The sequence below is a fragment of the Prionailurus viverrinus genome, chromosome C1, assembly GCF_022837055.1.
Source record: "Prionailurus viverrinus isolate Anna chromosome C1, UM_Priviv_1.0, whole genome shotgun sequence".
Taxonomy (NCBI): domain Eukaryota; kingdom Metazoa; phylum Chordata; class Mammalia; order Carnivora; family Felidae; genus Prionailurus; species Prionailurus viverrinus.
The window spans coordinates 27,352,717-27,372,723 of NC_062568.1; the positions used below are offsets into that span (position 1 = coordinate 27,352,717).

The window sequence follows — 20,007 nt, forward strand, 5'->3', positions numbered from 1 at the left end:
AATATTTGCCATTATAGTAATCTATTACAGATGCCAGAAAATACTTTGGAGGACTCTAAGAGGAACCTAATTTTTTTTTTTAAAGTTTATTTTTTTGAGAGAGAGAGAATGGCGAGCGGGGAGGGGCAGAAAGGGAGGGGCAGAAACAGAAGGAGGGGCAGAAAGAGTGGGACTGCTCGGACTCATGCCTGAGTCACCCAGACGCCCCAGTCTAGGAAGAGTTTATAGTGTGGATTTCTCAATATATAACCAAACACCTAAACACAAATGCAACAGAAGTTTAACTAAATGTAAGAGAATGTAAGATATGTAGAGTACTTAGTACTTCGTCAACCTAGGTTGTGTTAGTTTTTTGTTTTTGTTTTTTGTGGTTTTTTTGAGTTGATAACATTCTTGATGCTTCTGGAAATGCAAACCCACTGCAAGTAATTAGCAGGAGAATATCCCCCAAGTCCTGTTAATTCTACCTCCTATGTCTCTCAAATCCAAATACTTTTCTCCATCATGACAGTCACTGCCCTACTTAGGGCAGCAGTCTTTAAAAATACACATATCACTGGGGTGCCTGGGTGGTTCAGTCAGTGAAGCAACCAACTTCAGCTCAGGTCATGATCTCGTGGTTTGTGAGTTTGAGCCCCGTGTCAGGCTCTGCACTGACAGTTCAGAGCCTGGAGCCCATTTTGGATTCTGTGTCTTCCTCTCTCTCTCTGCCCCTCCCTTGCTTGTACTCTGTCCCTCTTTCCTTCAAAAATAAACATTAAACATACACACACATACACACACACACACACACACACACACACATATCGCTGGCTGTACCTGAAGATTTTCTAATTTTTTTTTTTAAACGTTTATTTTTGGGACAGAGAGAGACAGAGCATGAACGGGGGAGGGGCAGCGAGAGAGGGAGACACAGAATCGGCAGCAGGCTCCAGGCTCTGAGCCATCAGCCCAGAGCCTGACTCGGGGCTCGAACTCCCGGACCGCGAGATCGTGACCTGGCTGAAGTCGGACGCTTAACCGACTGAGCCACCCAGGCGCCCCTGTACCTGAAGATTTTCTAAACAGTATGAGTGACAGATAATTTTATAGAGACACTTTCTAGATTCTCAAAGCATACTGCTTCCTTACACCTAAAACTAATACTGTATGTCAACTATACTAGAATTTTAAAAAAAACTGCTTCCTAAATCTGATCTGCTAGAAATGATACCTTCAACCAGACATCAGTCATAAAAATTCTCATTTCCTATTTATCTTTCTCCTACTTCACAGAAGTACAGTTGTGGACCACCTTAAAGTACAAAACATCTCTGGGTACCAGAAGGACAATTCAAGAATCTGGTGTGGTATTAAAAAGGAATTACTCCACTGATTAACCCAACCTGCTTGCAAGTTGTTCCCCTTCCTTTGCTTTTAACAAAATTTAAAAAATACTATACTGGAGTTATCAGCTGACACATGATCACAAACATAATTTTTAAAGACAGAACATTACTTGATTTTTGGTACATAAACTCTGAAGGAGTTTAAAAAATGAGTGACAGTGCCACATAAAAATACTTCCATTTGCATCTACTTATTTATGTAAACAAGATTTTCAGCACCACTGCCTCGCCCTAATCTGTTGCTTAGGGAGGTATAAATACCTGGTTTTCTTATCTCAGATTATCTTTTTTCCAAAAAAAGTTAAAATATAACTTTCATGGGAAGTTATTAAGCTGCTTAAAAATCTTACACAATTTCCCTCCACCATTAAATTTTTTTAAAAGAAAAAAAATGCAAACACCTCAGGCTGGTGGTATTTCAAGGCTTCCCACCGCTAATTACAACGTACTTCTCTTCCTACACTCCTACCCCACCCTCTCCGTGCCACCCACCCATGTTGCATGTGACACTACTCACCATATCCCAAACCACCTTGCCCTTTCACTCAAGAGGATTCCCTCTGCCTGGATGGCCCTTTCTATCTTTCTTCTTTGCCTGAGACACACCACAAAACCATGTTCTCTGAGCAGCCTTCTGGAATCCCCAGATAGAATTAATGGCACTATTCACTTTTTGACAATTGTTAATGGAGCATCCGTGCTAATTTCTAGAGATACAAAGATGAACAAGACAAGCGACTGTCATAGTCTTGTGAGGACAGAAATATTATCTGATAAATTACCATACACTGTTTATACTTCTAACAAGAAGTTACAAGAACACAAGAACAGATGGCTTGTTAGAAGGAAGGAATAGAAAATAGGACACTGACAAACAGGTTGAAGTTTGCCAGGAAGAATTTAACACTATTAAATAGTATAGCTAAAACTCAATCCCAGGTTTGAGATCAAGCTAAGGACAGTGGTTAAGCTCTCGGAGCACCTGGTGGCTCAGTTGGTTGGGTGTCAAACTCTTATTTTTTTTTAAGTTCATTTATTTAGAAAGTATGAGCAGGGGAGGGGCAGAGAGAGAGGGAGAATCCAAAGCAGGTTCCACACTGTCAGTGCAGAGCCCGACGTGGGGCTTGAACTCACAAAACTGTGAGATCATGACCTACGCCAAAATCAAGAGCCAGATGCTCAACCAACTAAGCTACCTAGGCACTCCTGATTTCTGACTCTTTGATTTTGGCTGAGGTCATGCTCAGCATGGAGCCTGCTTAAGATTTTCCTTCTGCCCTTCTCCCCCACTCTCTCTCTCTAAAATCAATGAATGAATGAATGAATGAGGGCTCTAGGTTTATACCACCTAGTTCAAATCCCAGCTCTAGCACTTACAAATTTACAGAACATACTTAACTTTCCTAAGCTTCTTTTTACTCAAATGTATAATGGGAATTACAATAGTGCTAACACCTCAAAACAACGTAATATTGTCATATTAAATGAAACAATGCACATACAATATGTAGCCTAGGACCTTGTTTATAAGTAACCATTATCTATATAAATGTTAGCTTCTTTTATTATCATTTATAGCTATTATGATATACTGTCTTTTCTGAAACACATTTTCTGTTATATAAATAATTTTTGAACCTCAATTTCCTAGTTTGCAAAATGGGGAGATTAACTGCCTTACTAATGTAATAAGTCTTGCATTATGTCAGGCACATAATAAATACATGAAAATATCTGTTCTTAGGGCATCTGGGTGCCTCAGTCAAAGTTTGACTCTTGATTTCAGCTCAGGTCATGATTTCCTGAGGGTCGTGGGATTGAGCCCCGTTTTGAGCTCTGTGCTGAGAGGGGGGAAGCCTGCCTGGGATTCTCTCTCCCTCTCTCTGCCCATCCCCTGCTTGCACACATGCACATGCTCTCTCTCTCTCTAAAAACAAATAAACCTTAAAAAAAAATAAAGAAAACATCTGTTCTTTACCCAAGTTAAATCAAGATACTTGCATATACACATTATCTCCATTTGGCAGGTAAGGGCAGTAATCAAGGGTTAAGATAAACCACCTCCTATGACAGTGGTTCTCGACCCTGGAAGAACTCTAAAAAATTCTGATGCCTGGGTTCTGTGCCCATGGATTCTGATTTCATAGGTCTGGAGGTGCAGACATATTAAATGCTGCCTAGATGACTCTAAAATGCTGGCAGGGTTGAGAACCAGGCCCTAAGGTCTAAGACAACAAAATGAGTCATTAGACAGTAGCCTTAACATTGATGCACACTCAAACAAAAAAAGCAACCACAAGCTAAGCATGGTTGGTTATTTTTGTTTTGCCAGAAAGAGTAAGAAAGAGCTTAACTGATTTTCATGTTTTAAAAGATCTGAAATTATCAGCTAAATCAAACTTTGAAAAATATCTTTGGGAACAATTCAGGCATATTCTTTTAAACTTTAAAGGGTTACTTGGACTGAAAACAACTAATTTTCCTCTCTTAAAATTTCTCCAGAGTTTTACACGTTCACCGAGGAGTACATTTTTAGAAAGCAAAATCTTTCATTGGCCGTTCTCAAGGAATAACTGAGCTGGTTCTTCAGAGCTGAAAACTGTCATCCCTTAACTAGGACAGTGTTAAAATTAGGTAGGGAGTTTGTAAAATGTCAATGCCCAAAGCCACACCCTAGTGTAGTGCCTTGGGCTCATTTGTTTTTCTTAAAAACAGCTTTATTAAGGTTTAATTCAGACACAAAATACAACAAATAAGTTTTGCCAAATATATGCACTTGTATATATGACAAATATATAACCACCACCACAATCATATAGAACATGCCCATCACCCCAAGGTTTCCTTTTGCTCCTATGTAATTTTCCTCACCATGGAAACTACTGATCCAGATTTCATTTAAATGGAATCATGAAGTATGAGTCTTTAGTGTCTAGATTCTCTCATTAGTATCATTGTGTGAAATCCATCCATGTTGTTGCTTGTATCAGTAAGTCTGTTTCTTTTCATTGCTGAACAGTATTCCACTGAATGGATGGATATCTCACAAGTAGTTTATCCATTCACTAGTTGAAAGATATATGGGTTGTTTCTAGGTTTTAGCTATTACGAATAAAGCAGTTATGAACATCTGAGTTCAAGTCTTTGTGTGAACATAGATCTTCACTCCTCTTAAGTAAATAGGAAGGAACTGACAGACCAGCTTGCAGGTGTAGGTCTAACTTCATAAACTGCCAACTGTTTCTCAAAGTAGCTGAAACATGCTGCACTCTTACTAGCAGTGCTTAAGAGCTACAGTTTCACCACACTTTCTCCAACACTTGGTATTGCCAGTGTTTCTAACTGCAGCCATTGTAGAGGGTATGTAGCGGTATTTAGTGTGGTTCACTGTAGCTTTAATTTGCATTTCCCTAGTGACTAATAATGTTAAGCATCTTCTCATGTGCTTATTTGCAATTCATGGACCTAACTGGTGAAGTGTGTCCAAATTTTTTTTTCTCAAGTTGTCTGCCTCCTTACTGAGTAATTTAGCGAAAATTCTTCCTAATCTATGCTTGCCTTGTCATTTTCTTTACAGTGTCTTTGAAGAAGAAAAGTTTAATGAAATTCAGTCTGTCAATTTTTTCTTTTAAGCTTCATGTTTTTATACACTCTATACATTTTTTTTTTCCTAATCCCAGGACACAAAGATTTTCTCCTGTATTTTTCTCCAGAAGTTGTATAGTTTAGGTTTTACATTAGGTCTATAATACATTTCAAGTGAATTTTTGTGTAAAGGGTAGAAAGTACATGAACATTAGCTTTGTACCTTTACTTTACCATACATAAAATTTTTCCTGGATTTATTCCTAACTTTTAGGTAGGGCAAATCTGATTACTGTTGCTCTACCTTGGCCAGCAGTGGAAGTCTGCTATTTGTTATTGTAAGCTCCACAGGTGATGGATATTCAACGGTTAGAGCATATTTGTTGAAAACACTATCCTTTTCCACTGAATTACCTTGGCACCTTTGTCAAACAATATATGTGGATCTATATTCTATTGATTTATATTTCTATACTTAACATCAGCACCACACAGTCCTGAATACTATAGCCTTAGTTTAAATCTTCCAACATTAGTCTTAAAAAAAAACAACAGTTTTGATTCTACTAGATCTCTTGCATTTCTATGTAACTATCAGAATCCCCTTGTCAATTTCCATAAGAATGGCTGGTGGAATTTTTATTGGAATTGCATTAAATTTGCAGCTCAATTTGGGGAAAGCCAGTCTTTAAACAATAATGATCAAAGAACATAATGTATCTCTCAATTTATTTAAGGCCCTTATTAATTTCTTTTCATGTTTTATAGTTTTCATTATATAGGTCTTACATATATTTTATTAAAGTTATCCTTAAGTATTTCATATTTTTGATGTTACTACAAAAGGTACAGTTTTGTAAATCTCAATCTCCAAGTATGTGTTGCTAGTATATAAAAATCCAATTAACTTTTCACATTGACTTTGTAGCCTATAATCTTGCTAATAAGCTTGCCTTTTAGTTATACCAGCTTTTTTTGTAGATTGCCTTGGGGATTTTCTACACATAAGATCATATCTGCAAATGAAGATTATTTCATACTGTCCCACATATCTGTTGCTGTTTTTGGTTTTTCTCCATGTCTCATTTTGGATCGTTTCTATTGTCATATCATCAAAGTTGCTGATTTTTTCTTCTGAAGTACCTCAGATACTGTGATTTTTCATCTCTAAGAAATTCTATATGGGTTTCTCTCTTTTTGTAAAGATATTCTACTTCTATCTCATGTTTTTGTTTTCTTTTACTTTCTTGGACATATGTGGCATTTGTAATATTTTTTGTAATAGCTATATAACATCCTTTGTTAATTCCTCCAGCTCAGTCATTTTAGGTTTGTTTCTGTTGACTGACTTTTTAGTTACGACTTACATTTTCCCGCCCCCCCCTTTATATATATATATATAGTAATTTTTGATTGGATGCTGACACTGTGAATCTTACATTTTGGTGCACTGGATTTTTTTTGCTTTTTTGAACAATGTTGGATTTTGTTCTGGAGATCAATTAAGTTACCTGAAGTCAGTTGGATTGCTTTCAAGGTCTGCATTCAAGCATTTATTGGGGCAATCCACAGCAACCTTTAGTCTAGGGCTAATTTGGACCTATCACCGAGAGGACAGAGTTTTGAGGCCTCTTCTCTATGCCTTGTGTATTACATGGTCTATTCTGGCTGGTTCAGGAGCATGAACTGTTCCCAAGCTTGTTATTTTGAATGATTTTTTTGCATGCTTCTTTTTGGTTGTTCTTTCTCCAATCTCGGGTAGTTTCTTCACACACATGCACAGATCAATATTCAATCCCAAAATCTTAAGGGGACCCTTCTGCAGATCTCTGGGGCTCTGTCCTCTGTCTTTGTGTAACTACTTTTTCTCTGTGGCCTCCTAAGACTCTGATCTCTATCCTGTCTATGCAGTGAGATCTCCAGGTTCTGTATGGGTTCCACCTCCTTGCACTATGACGCAGAAACTTCCCCAAGTAAAGCAAGCTAGGACAATCAAAGGTTTACCTTGTTTGAGTTCCTTCTCATAGTCTACCACTGCCTATTATCCAATGTCTGAAAATCATTATTTTTTGTCTTTTTTTTTTCTGGATTCATTCTTGTTTTAGGAGGGTAGGTAAATCTGATTACTGTTGCTTTTATCTTGGCCAAATTGGAAGTCCATTATTTGTTAATGTCAGCTCCCCAGGTGATTCTAATGTGGTCAGTTTTTAAAACCAGTGAGTCAGTAGCTTTGATTTCCTTAACAGAAAATTTCAAGATAGCACACATTTTTTCTGAGCTAATAAGTCTTGGTGAGATTTGGAAGTCTGTGTCCCAGAAGTGTCATGTCACTATTACCTAATATGTTTAGAGGAACTTTTTACTAAAAGAAATGCCAAATACTACTTTGCAAAGAAACTAAGAAATCATTATTGTTTGGAAGAAAGTTTCATATGGAGATGCTTAAACTAAAATATCTGATAGAAGATACCACGAAAGAGTGCTTCAAAGCATGGGGGTAGGAATAACGAATAATTTAGAAAAACTATCCTCTTCCTGAGGCATTCCACTAAAGCCCTATTTTTAAAATTTTTGTCTTACTGAAGAAACCACTCATAAAAAAGCATGTTCAGTAAGAACAATAAATAAACAATATAAAATCAAATAGTCACAGAATTTTACTAGTGTGGCTTTCAAAAATCATGAGCCTTGTAAACTAAATTAATAAGAACGTTGCACAGATTATTACAAGCAAAACTTTACCTATCAGTAGAAAGTAAGATTCTCTTCAGTACCAGTAAATTCCATTTCTATGTAGAGGTTTCTTCCCATCCCTCTAGATATCCCTCTGAAACTTACCCTTTTCCAAGTAAGACCTTGGAGCCCACGGTGGGTCTTCTTCAGCATAAGGATCACTATACTCGACCACAGCTGCTTCTTCCTCTTCATAATCTTCTGGAGGAGGAGGTGGAGGTGGGGATTCATCAAAGACTGGTTCTTCCACAGGTGGTGGTGGAGGTGGTGTATCTGAAACTAAGAATGTATCAGGCTGATAACAAAACTACATGTTATGTGAAGTTCCATATTTCCTATCCAAGCTTCTATGTACACGGTATATAAATCTAGACTTGAAAATAATGCTCTTTCAAAAAATGAGTAAGGGAAGGCTCTCCACCAACTATAATGTTTCAAATCTCCAAGCACGACTTTCTCCTCTCTCTGGGTCAGGGCTGATGGGTGTTAAAGTTTAGCTAAAACAATTATTATTAGAGCCTCCTGGAACCTATTTATACTAATACATCAACCTCTTTTTCAAAGAAAGAAAGAAATACAATATAGTTTGGCTTTACATTATATCCAATGAGTGGTGGTTATCAGAAATATTACTAATTTGGACATTTATAACCATATTTAATTTATAATAAATTAGAATGCACCAGTGAATAATCAAATATTGTAATCTACATTCCTCTCAATTTTTTAATAGCATTTTACCAAATTTAGTGGGATGGAAATCACAAGACTGGATAACTTCATCCATGAAGATGCTTGTGTTTGCTATTTTTTATATATAGAAAGAATTTTAACAATTCAGACTAATATAGGATCCAGAATTTCTTTAAGCTAAATACCCAAGAGTGATTTAAAAATCTCTCCTTGTAGAGATCTGCTTCCACTGCTCAGGTATTGGCATATAATAACATCTAAAAGATTATCTCCAAACTCTGGGAACTCAAAGCTTTCAAAATACTTGGTACATAAATAAGCACAGCTCAGCAAAAACTGAGTAAAGCTGAATTTATCAGCTACGCAATTTTATGTATTAATTTTTATTATGAGGTATTGGTACTGTTTCTGTGAAATCCTCTAAGCAATCTTGTTTATTTTCTATCTTTCATGTAAGCCTACTGATTCAATCAAATGGATTTGAGAAGACTGCTGATGTCTGGTGAGGATAAGCCACATCATTAGCCACAGGATAATGATAATATCATTATCATATTCTGTCCTATTCCAATATTCTTTCACCTGCTGCCACTCTACCTCCCAACCTATCTGCTTTATGCACTTCAAAACTTTCCTCATTAAAAGTAATTCTTGGGGGTGCCTGAGCATCTCAGTCAGTTAAGGGTTCTACTCTTGATTATGACTCAAGTCATCTCACAGTTCATGAATTTAAGCCCCATGTTGGGCTCCACACTGATGGTGCAGAGCCTGCTTGGGATTCATTCTCTCTCCTTTCTCTCTGCCCCTCCTGCACTTGCACACTCTCTCTCAGGAATAAACTTTAAAAATCCTTAGAGTTTAAAAAAAAGAAAAAAGTAATTCTTTAGGGGGGCGCCAGGGTGGCTCAGTTGGTTGAACGTCCAACTCTTGATTTCAGCTCAGGTCATGATCCCAGGGTTGTGAGATCGAGCCCTGCATCAAGCTCCAAGCTGAGCATGGAACATGCTTAAGATTCTCTCTGTGTGTCCCTCTGACCCTCTCCCTCACTCACACTCTCTCTCTCTAGAAACAAAAAAAAAAATTCTTTTAGTACTAATGGGTTTTTTAAATAAACAAAAATATAGAAATGTGATTTGGCATATATTTTATGAGAAATTGCATATGGTTGGGGTAAGAATCAACAATATAAACAACATAACCTATTTGCATTTACAAGGTAAAGAAACTGACTTTAAACAATTACACAAAACAAAGATCCAAAGGAATACTGTCTTTCAAAACAATCACCTTGAGAAATTACACTACAAAATTACTCAAAGATTCTGCCATTGCTCATTTTTTACCTTTTCTTATAATGCCTCAGAGTTAATGAGAGTAACATAAGCTACCACTTTTTACTTAAAATGTTCTAATTACTCAGCTAGCACTTTATTTCATTTATTCTTTACCTTGGGAAGTGGTGTTTTTAAGCCTCATTTTATGGATGTGGAAACTGGCTTTCCAAGATTAAGTACTACTATACTAAATAAGTGGAAAGCAAGAATTTGAACTTCAATGCCTATGATCTTAAAAGAAACACTATGGGAAGAGATCAATTTGATAACTTTGAAGTCATGGTTCATTATTACTCATTCAACAAAGATGAAATGAAAGCTTACTATGGCTAGTTACTATGCTCAGCACTAGGATAGAGCAGTAGGCTTAAGTCATAGAGACATAGACAACCAAATTATCACTTATATAATCAAGTGTGGTAAGTGCTTTAAGTCATTATGGAAAACAGAGGAATAGACCAAAACTCTTACGTGGGTCAGGAAAGGCTTCCTGAATCTGAAGGATAAGTAAGAGTTAATGGCCAGAGGGTAGGATGGAGTGAGGGTGGATATTTCATGTTGGATGTAAAGGGGAGAAAAAAAAAAAAGATAAAGTAGGAACTCTTCAAAGAACTAGCCAAAGTTCAGCAGGAAGAGGCATGAGGAAGTTGAAGAGGATTAAGCAGGAAGGGCCTTCAACAGTTTGAATTCTATCCAAAGAGTAATGGGGTGCCATAGAAGGATTTTAAGAAGAATAATAGAATCATAGCTGCACTAATTAGCCCAGGATACCTGGTTCCAAATAATTCCAGACTGTTTCCAACATCAATCTTATTACAGACTAAGTAAGTATCTGCTAACCACAGAGTATTTTCAAAATAATATACCTGAAAACTATGAAGATAATTCCAAAGACAGGTATGTATCTTTCCAAGGTGAATGTTTTGAAAAAAACAACATTCATTTGAATGTAGAAGTCCTGCTATGTCTGTAAAATCAGCCACAGCTCACCTCATATACAAAGTTTTCTTATTTTTATACATTTTTAGGTGAGAAATGTATATTACTATTGAAAGAAAGAAAAGACTATTCCAAAAAGCAATCACACTATGATAAACATTGGAGCTGCTCATGGTGTACCTTCCAATAAACAGAAGTTAGACTATTTTCAGAAGCTAGCAAACAGAGGTGCAAAGGCACCTGAAAGAGATACTGAGCCCTCAGGCAAGTAAGACTGGATTATAGCCAGTTAAAACACAACAAAGAAATGTGTTCATAAAAAGGGGGCATTTAGTTAGCTATAGAAGCACAAAAAAACAAAAACAAAAACAAAAACAAAAAATACCAGGACTGTGTCAGATGCTTCTCTAAGTGCTGGGGAAACGGCCAGCCAACAGAACAACCAAAAATTCCTGCTCTCGTAAGAGCTTACATTCTAGAATTGGCAATGCCCATTTCCAAAGAAGTAGGAGTCCTAAGAAACAGAGTGCCAGTATTTCTACCCCACTGGTGAGACCATCCCTGTTATGAGATGCATACACTGGGCTCCTTCATACTGATGGCATTAAAACTTTCATTAATGTAATGCCTCTCATTCAGATTCCATGCCCATCATACAACCTTACAATTGTGATGTGGGCTCCTTGTGTAGACTGCTGACAAAAAGAGAATTCACCTATCATACAGACTATGTTCATTGGTCTCTTTACCAGCAATTCCTCACTGAATATTGATATAGGCCTCCTGCTTTGTAGACATCAGTCTCCTGAGCTTCCTTAATGCTTCCCTAGGAGAAGACTGAATGTGTCAATAATATTAGTTATTTGATCCTGCATTGCTCAACACGAGACCACAGGCCAGTGTAAATTCACTGCCAATCTATGAGGTCTCCTGGGAGACAGACTGATAATTTTGCTTCCCTGAGACCTACCATGGCATGGCCATTTTTACACCTAGAATCCCAAGACTGGGGAAGATTCTCAAGCCGGCCATAACACCCTACAACTCCAGTGACAGAAAACTAGGCTACTACTTGCTTGAGCAACTCAGAGAAAAAGATGCGATATCTGATGACTAAAGAGCATCTCCTTGGTTAGAAATGGTTTTTGTTCTTATATGTGCTTTATTTTACTTTTGTATTATCTTCACTACCAGATTTAAGTTACCTGAAAGTAGAGAACTTCATCTTATTTTATCATTCACACTAGCTGCTCACACAGTGACTTGTTCAATAATATTCAAATATTTGAAGTATTAGCGATATGAATGACTATTCAGCCAATCATATATAAATGACATTTTATGCCTATAATCTGATCTACAGCATAAAGAAGACATAAACTTACTATTTTCTTGGACTCGGGCCACAAATCCCATTAAAGGTAACTGAGGAGTTACCTGTAGGATGGAGGGAGGAGGAGGAGCAAGAGATACTGCAAAAACAAAAAAGGTGTGGAGGATAAGGGGTAAGGGCAAGTTACATTAAAAGGAAAGGATAATACAATAAAACAAACATATAAGGAGGGAAACCACTATGTACAAATATTTTATAAGCTATCTTAAAGATCCTCTTTTAAGGGATAATACATTAACACAAAAAATACAAAGTATTAGGGGGAGTTTTAAGAATGTTTCAAAACTTGCAACAGGAAGCATTTATTATATACAGATCTACTCTAACATGTAATGGCAAACTGATCTGGTCATATCGCTAACATGTCTTCTCAAAGAAAGAATATCTTCAGATTATCATGAATAATTTGTTTTTCAGGATTTTAAAGGTTACAAGTTTAATGTTCATCAATACAAGAAAAAAAACATCACATCCCAACATCCTAAATTTATACTTTTCATTGCTTCATTAACAAAGTAAGTAGTTCTTCATTCATTAACTAAACAAATATTTACTGACTTTCTAGTAAGCAGTAAGCACTTTGCTAGGAGACGAGTATCAAAACCATTCTAACAGGTCTGAGTCATAATTTTTCATAACCCAACTCATACAAAAAAAAAAAAACACTGGCCTCATTCAAATCATTCTCTCCACCCAAGGTGTCTTTCCTTCTATCTCAAACACTGGTACAGTGCCTAGCACTAGTCAGCATTCAACAAACGTTTAACATATATAAATAAACCAGATACATGCCCAACAATTGCCCAAGATTAATTCTACAGTTATAGTTTCCTTCAGAAGGGGTATTAAGTATGGTATACATCTTTTTATACAAAGAGAACACCTTTATTAACTCCAAATTACAGTTAAGACCAATACAACTAAGAAGATGAATAAGAGTCACTACCCTCAAAGAGATCACATTGTAATTGGGAATATAAAACAAAATGATAACCTTAACCCAACAATGTTTATGCGAGAGGCAGCAGTAGTGATGGTGCAGTGTGACGGTGGTGGGGGTACAGGATGGGGTAGTGGTAAGGAAGGCCACATAGAAATTACCTCTGAACAGGCACTAGAAGAAAAAGGAGTTCAATACACAGACAAGAATGAGAATCAAAGGAAGCTGAAAACCAAGTGACGGGCAAAGGCTTAGAGGTATAAAACAGCATGACCAGTTCACAGGACTGGACATGTTTCTATATGACTAGCATAAAATGGCCCAGGGAGAACATACAAACCTGGAAAAGTAAAGTGTTTGGATATGAAATAGAGAAGTACCTTAGGTGAAAGATTGCTTAGTGGAAAGAGACTGGACTTTAAAGTCATTCAACGTCAAGTATCTAATTTACCATTTCCTTGTTGTTGGAACACCAAGTAAAAACTTCTCTGAGCCTAATCCATAAATGTAATGAAAAAGAGTGGTTTACTTTACAGAATGATTGCAAAGATTAAAAAAATAAAAAAACTAATGCACGTAGAGAACCTAATGCAGGACCTGGCACAAAAAAAGAAAAAAAAATCAAGGCTGCATAAACAAAAGAAGAGAACTTAGTGTGAAAAAAGTGCCACTTGGTACTTCTGGGTAACTAAGGAACATATATAATGCAGACAAGAGCTAAGTTATTAATCCTGAAGAATATCTAGATATAAGGGACAGAGCAGAATAACCCTAGAAATGGGTACCTTTTCTTTTTATAAAAGACACCTGTTGATTAGGTTTTTCCCTTAAGTCATACTTCTTGATAGTAAACCCTTAAGTTGTATGTCTCCCACTTGCAAAGACTTGGAACAATTTGATATGGTCACAATACCCTATGTTTCCAAACTTAGGAGAAGATGACATAATGAACATAGAAATAGCAGAGACAAACAAAGCTGATAAAAGAGAAAGAACAGAAGGCAGCAACTGGCACTTCTAGAAAAATAGAAATCAGGTATATGTTCATATCAAATAAGATGAAATGTTCCTCTTCTGTTAGCACCAGTCCCAACCTCTCCTAGAACAGAAAAGCAGGAAATTTCCCACTTCAGATATTGTTTCTCATCCAAATTGAAAAAAAAAATGAACTTCTGGTACTAAACAAGAATGATTAGGTGTTTAACTCAGAACACTGCTTTTGTAAGTAGAGTTTATTATTTTTTAAGATGAGTATTTATTTTTTTGCTAGTTCTGAAAGTGAAAATCTGAAACCATATTGGTTTTAAGAAGTCCACTGACAGCACCCCAGGTAAAAACCAATCCCAAATCTTTCTAAAACAGAATTACTTTACAGCAAAACAAGTTAGATTTTTTTCAAAGCCCGTCCATGTCAAAAAAAAAAAAATTCAGTTCCAAATGGAGTTTACAAAGGCCGCCCCAAATGCTACCCCCCACCCCAGGGAAAACTTTTTAGGTGATGGTCTAAATTAATTCAGATACCACAGCATTTTCTTTCTGGACCAAATTAAGAATTCATCTGACCAGAACTCTTTTTTTAATATGAAATTTATTGTCAAACTGGTTTCCATACAACATCCAGTGCTCATCCCAACAGGTGCCCTACTCAATACCCATCACCCTCCCACCCCCCCATCAACCCTCAATTCGTTCTTAGTTTTTAAGAGTCTCTTATGTTTTGGCTCCCTCATTCTCTAACCTTTTTTTTTCCCTCCCCTCCCCCATGGTCTTCTGTTAAGTTTCTCAGGATCCACATAAGAGTGAAAACATATGGTATCTGTCTTTCTCTGTATGACTTATTTCACTTAGCATAACACTCTCCAGTTCCATCCACGTTGCTACAAAAGGCCATATTTCACCCTTTCTCATTGCCAAGTAGCATTCCATTGTACATACAAACCACAATTTCTTTGTCTATTCATCAGTTGATGGACATTTAGGCTCTTTCCATCATTTGGCTATTGTTGAGAGTGCTGCTATAAACATTGGGGTACAAGTGCCCCTATGCATCAGCACTCCTGTATCCTTTGGATAAATTCCTAGCAGTGCTACTGCTGGGTCATAGAGTAGATCTATTTTTAACTTTTTTGAGGAACCTCCACACTGTTTTCTGGAGCAGCTGCACCAGTTTGCATTCCCAACAACAATGCAAGAGGGTTCCCGTTTCTCCACATCCTCGCCAGCATCTCTAGTCTCCTGATTTGTTCATTTTAGCCCTTCTAACTGGAGTGAGGTGGTATCTGAGTGTGGTTTTGAATTGTATTTCCCTGACGAGGAGCGACGTTGAGCATCTTCTCATGTGCCTGTTGGCCATCTGGATGTCTTCTTTAGACAGGTGTCTATTCATGTCTTCTGCCCATTTCTTCACTGGATTGTTTCTCGGGTGTGGAGTTTGGTGAGTTCTTCATAGATTTTGAATACTAGCCCTTTGTCCGATATGTCATTTACAAATATCTTTTCCCATTCTGTTGGTTGCCTTTTAGTTTTCTTGTTTGTTTCCTTTGCTGTGCAGAAGCTTTTTATCTTCATGGGGTCCCAATAGTTCATTTTTGCTTTTATTCCTTTGCCTTTGGGGATGTGTCAAGTAAGAAAGTGCTGCAGCTGAGGTCAGAGAGGTTTTCTCCTGCTTTCTCCTCTAGGGTTTTGACGGTTTCCTGTCTCACACTCAGGTCCTTTATCCATTTCGAGTTTATTTTTGTGAATGGTGTAAGAAAGTGGTCTAGTTTCATTCTTCTGCATGTTGCTGTCCAGTTCTCCTAGCACCATTTGTTAAAGAGACTGTCTTTTTTCCATTGGATATTCTTTCCTGCTTTGTCAAAGATGAGTTGGCCATACTTTTATGGGTCTAATTCTAGGGTTTCTATTCTATTCCATTGGTCGATGTGTCTGTTTTTGTGCCAATACCATGCTGTCTTGATGATGACAGCTTTGTAGTAGAGGCTAAAGTCTGGGATTGTGATGCCTCCTGCTTTGGTCTTCTTCTTCAAAATTACTTTGGCTATTTGGGGTCTTTTGTGGTTCCATACAAATTTTAGGACTGTTTGTTCTAGCTTCAAGAAGAATGCTGGTGCAATGTTGATTGGGATTGCATTGAATGTGTAGATTGCTTTGGGTAGTATTGACATTTTAACAATATTTCTTCTAATCCATGAGCATGGAATGTTTTTCCATTTCTTTATATCTTCTTCAATTTCCTTCATAAGCTTTCTATAGTTTTCAGCATACAGATCTTTTACATCTTTGGTTAGGCTTATTCCTAGGTATTTTATGCTTCTGGGTGCAACTGTGAATAGGATCAGTTTCTATATTTGTCTTTCTGTTGCTTCATTATTAGTATGTAAGAATGCAACTGATTTCTGTACGTACATTGATTTTATATCCTGCCACTTTGCTGAAATCATGTATCAGTTCTAGCAGACTTTTGGTGGAATCTATTGGGTTTTCCATGTATAATATCATGTCATCTGCAAAAAGTGAAAGCTTGACTTCATCTTTGCCAATTTTGATGCCTTTGATTTCCTTTTGTTGTCTGATTGCTGATGCTAGCACTCCCAACACTATGTTAAACATTAGTGGTGAGAGTGGACATCCCTGTCGTGTTCCTGACCTCAGGGGGAAAGCTCTCAGTTTTTCCCCATTGAGGATGATATTAGCTGTGGGCTTTTTATAAATGGCTTTTATGATGTTTAAGTATGTTCCTTCTATCCCAACTTTCTCGACGGTTTTTATTAAGAAAGGATGCTGAATTTTGTCAAATGCTTTTTCTGCATCGACTGACAGGATCATATGGTTCTTTTCTTTTATTAACGTGATGTATCACATTGACTAATTTGCGAATGCTGAACCAGCCCTGCAGCCCAAGAATGAATCCCACTTGATCATGGTGAATAATTCTTTTTATATGCTGTTGAATTCAATTTGCTAGTATCTTATTGAGAATTTTTGCATCCATATTCATCAGGGATATTGGCCTGTAGTTCTCTTTTTTTGCTGGGTCTCTGTCTGGTTTAGGAATCAAAGTAATGTTGGCTTCATAGAATGAGTCTGGAAGTTTTCCTTCCCTTTCTCTTTTTTGGAACAGCTTGAGAAGGATAGGTATTATCTCTGCTTTAAATGTCTGGTAGAATTCCCCTGGGAAGCCATCTGGTCCTGGACTCTATTTGTTGGGAGATTTTTGATAACCGATTCAATTTCTTCGCTGGTTATGGGTCTGTTCAAGTTTTCTATTTCTTCCTGTTTGAGTTTTGGAAGTGTGTGGGCGCTTAGGAATTTGTCCATTTCCTCCAGGTTGTCCAGTTTGTTGGCATATAATTTTTCATAGTATTTCCTGGTAATTGCTTGTATTTCTGAGGGATTGGTTGTAATAATTCCATTTTCATTCATGATTTTATCTATTTGGGTCCTCTCCCTTTTCTTTTTGAGAAGCCTGGCTAGAGGTTTATCAATTTTGTTTATTTTTCCAAAAACCAACTCTTGGTTTCATTGATCTGCTCTACAGGTTTTTTTTAGATTCTATATTGTTTATTTCTGCTCTGATCTTTATTATTTCTCTTCTTCTGCTGGGTTTGGGGTGTCTTTGCTGTTCTGCTTCTATTTCCTTTAGGTGTGCTATTAGATTTTATATTTTGGATTTTTCTTGTTTCTTGAGATAGGCCTGGATTGCAATGCATTTTCCTCTCAGGACTGCCTTCACTGCATCCCAAAGCGTTTGGATTGTTGTATTTTCATTTTCATTTGTTTCCATGTATTTTTTAATTTCTTCTCTAATTGCCTGGTTGACCCAATCATTCTTTAGTAGGGTGTTCTTTAACCTCCATGCTTTTGGAGGTTTTCCAGACTTTTTCCTGTGGTTGATTTCAAGTTTCACAGTATTGTGGTCTGAAAGTATGCATGGTATGATCTCAATTCTTTTACACTTATGAAGGGCTGTTTTGTGACCCAGTTTGTGATCTATCTTGGAGAATGTTCCATGTGCACTCAAGAAGAAAGTATATTCTGTTGCTTTGGGATGCAGAGTTATAAATATATCTGTCAAGTCCATCTGGTCCAATGTATCATTCAGGGCCCTTGTTTCTTTATTGATCCTGTGTCTAAATGATCTATCCATTACTGTAAGTGGAGTATTTAGAGTCCCCTGCAATTACCACATTCTTATCAATAAAGTTGCTTATGTTTGTGATTAATTGTTTTATATATTTGGGGGCTCCCGTATTCGGCACATAGACATTTATAATTGTTAGCTCTTCCTGATAGATAGACCCTGTAATTATTAAATAATGCCCTTCTTCATCTCTTGTTACTACCTTTAATTTAAAGTCTACTTTGTCTGATATAAGTATGGCTACTCCAGCTTTCTTTTGACTTCTAGTAGCATGATAGATAGTTCTCCATCCCCTCACTTTCAATCTGAAGGTGTCCTCAGATCTAAAATGAGTCTCTTGTAGACAGCAAATAGATGGGTCTTTTTTTTTTTTTTACCCATTCTGATACCCTATGTCTTTTGGTTAGAGCATTTGGTCCATTTATATTCAGTGTTATTATTGAAAGATATGGGTTTAGAGTCATTGTGATGTCTGTAGGTTTCATGCTTGTAGTGATGTCTCTAGTACTTTGTGGTCCTTGCAACATTTCACTCACAGAATCCCCCATAGGATCTCTTGTAGGGCTGGTTTAGTGGTGATGAATTCCTTCAGCTTTATCTCTCCTTCTATTCTGAATGACAGACTTGCTGGATAAAGGATTATTGGCTGCATATTTTTTCTGTTCATCACATTGAAGATTTCCTGCCATTCCTTTCTGGCCTGCCAAGTTTCAGTAGATAGGTCTGCCACGAGTCTTACCAGTCTCCCTTTATATGTTAGAGCATGTTTATCCCTAGCTGCTTTCAGAATTTTCTTTATCCTTGTATTTTGCCAGTTTCACTATGATATGTCGTGCAGAAGATTGATTCAAGTTACGTCTGAAGGGAGCTCTCTGTGCCTCTTGGATTTCAATACCTTTTTCCTTCCCCACATCAGGGAAGTTCTCAGCTATGATTTGTTCAAGTACACCTTCAGCCCCTTTCTCTCTCTCTTCATCTTCTGGAATTCCTATTATACGGATATTGTTTCATTTGATTGCATCACTTAGTTTTCTAATTCTCCCCTCATACTCCTGGATTTTTTTAGCTTTTTCTCAGCTTCCTCTTTTTCCATAATTTTATCTTCTAATTCACCTATTCTCTCCTCTGCCTCTTCAATCCAAGCTGTAGTTGCCTCCATTTTGCACCTCATTTATAGCATTTTTTAGCTCCTCATGACTATTTCTTAGTCCCTTGATCTCCATAGCAATAGATTCTCTGCTGTCCTCTATACTTTTCTCAAGCCCAGCGATTAATTTTATGAATATTATTCTAAATTCATGGTCCGCTATATTGCTTAAATCGTTTTTGATCAATTCGTTAGCTGTCGCTACTTCCTGGAGTTTCTTTTGAGGAGAATTCTTCCGTTTCATCATTTTGGATGGTTCCTGGGGTGGCGTGGAACTGCAGGGCACTTCCCCTGTGCTGTCTGGAGTAACTTGTGTTGGCGGGCGGGGCCGCAGTCAGACCCAATGTCTGTCCCCAGCCCACCGCTGGGGCCACAGTCAGACTGGTGTGTACCTTATCTTCCCCTCTCCCAGGGGCAGGACTCACTGTGGAGTGGTATGGCCCCTGTCTGGGTTACTTGCACACTGCCAGGCGTGTGGTGCTGCTTTGATGGGATCTGGCGTATTAGCCGGGGTGGATCTACAAGGTGCACAGAGGCAGGAGGGACAGGCTTAGCTCGCTTTGCCCTCAGTGGTCCCCTGCATGAGGGGCCCTGCAGCAACAGGAGGGAGGCAGACCCATTGGAGGGATGGATCCATAGAAGCGTTGGGTGTTTGTGCGGTGCAAGCAAGTTCAGTGCCAGGAACTGGTTCCCTTTGGGATTTCAGCAAGGGGAT

At 37.6% G+C, this 20,007-nt stretch overlaps 1 protein-coding gene across 23 annotated transcripts in view; it reads right to left on the reverse strand.

Annotated features, from left to right (window-relative positions):
- Window positions 1–20,007, reverse strand: part of ABI2 (abl interactor 2) — a 125,520-nt gene that overhangs the window by 5,418 nt on the left and 100,095 nt on the right. For 9 of the 23 annotated variants that reach the window (XM_047872765.1, XM_047872779.1, XM_047872761.1 and 6 more), the window contains 2 exons: window positions 12,058–12,144; window positions 7,812–7,985 (listed from right to left, as the gene is read on the reverse strand). In XM_047872765.1, the coding sequence (XP_047728721.1) occupies window positions 7,812–7,985; window positions 12,058–12,144 (261 nt within the window). The remainder of the gene's footprint in view (window positions 1–7,811; window positions 7,986–12,057; window positions 12,145–20,007) is intronic. The other 14 variants (XM_047872782.1, XM_047872771.1, XM_047872781.1 and 11 more) reach the window with 2 other exon arrangements.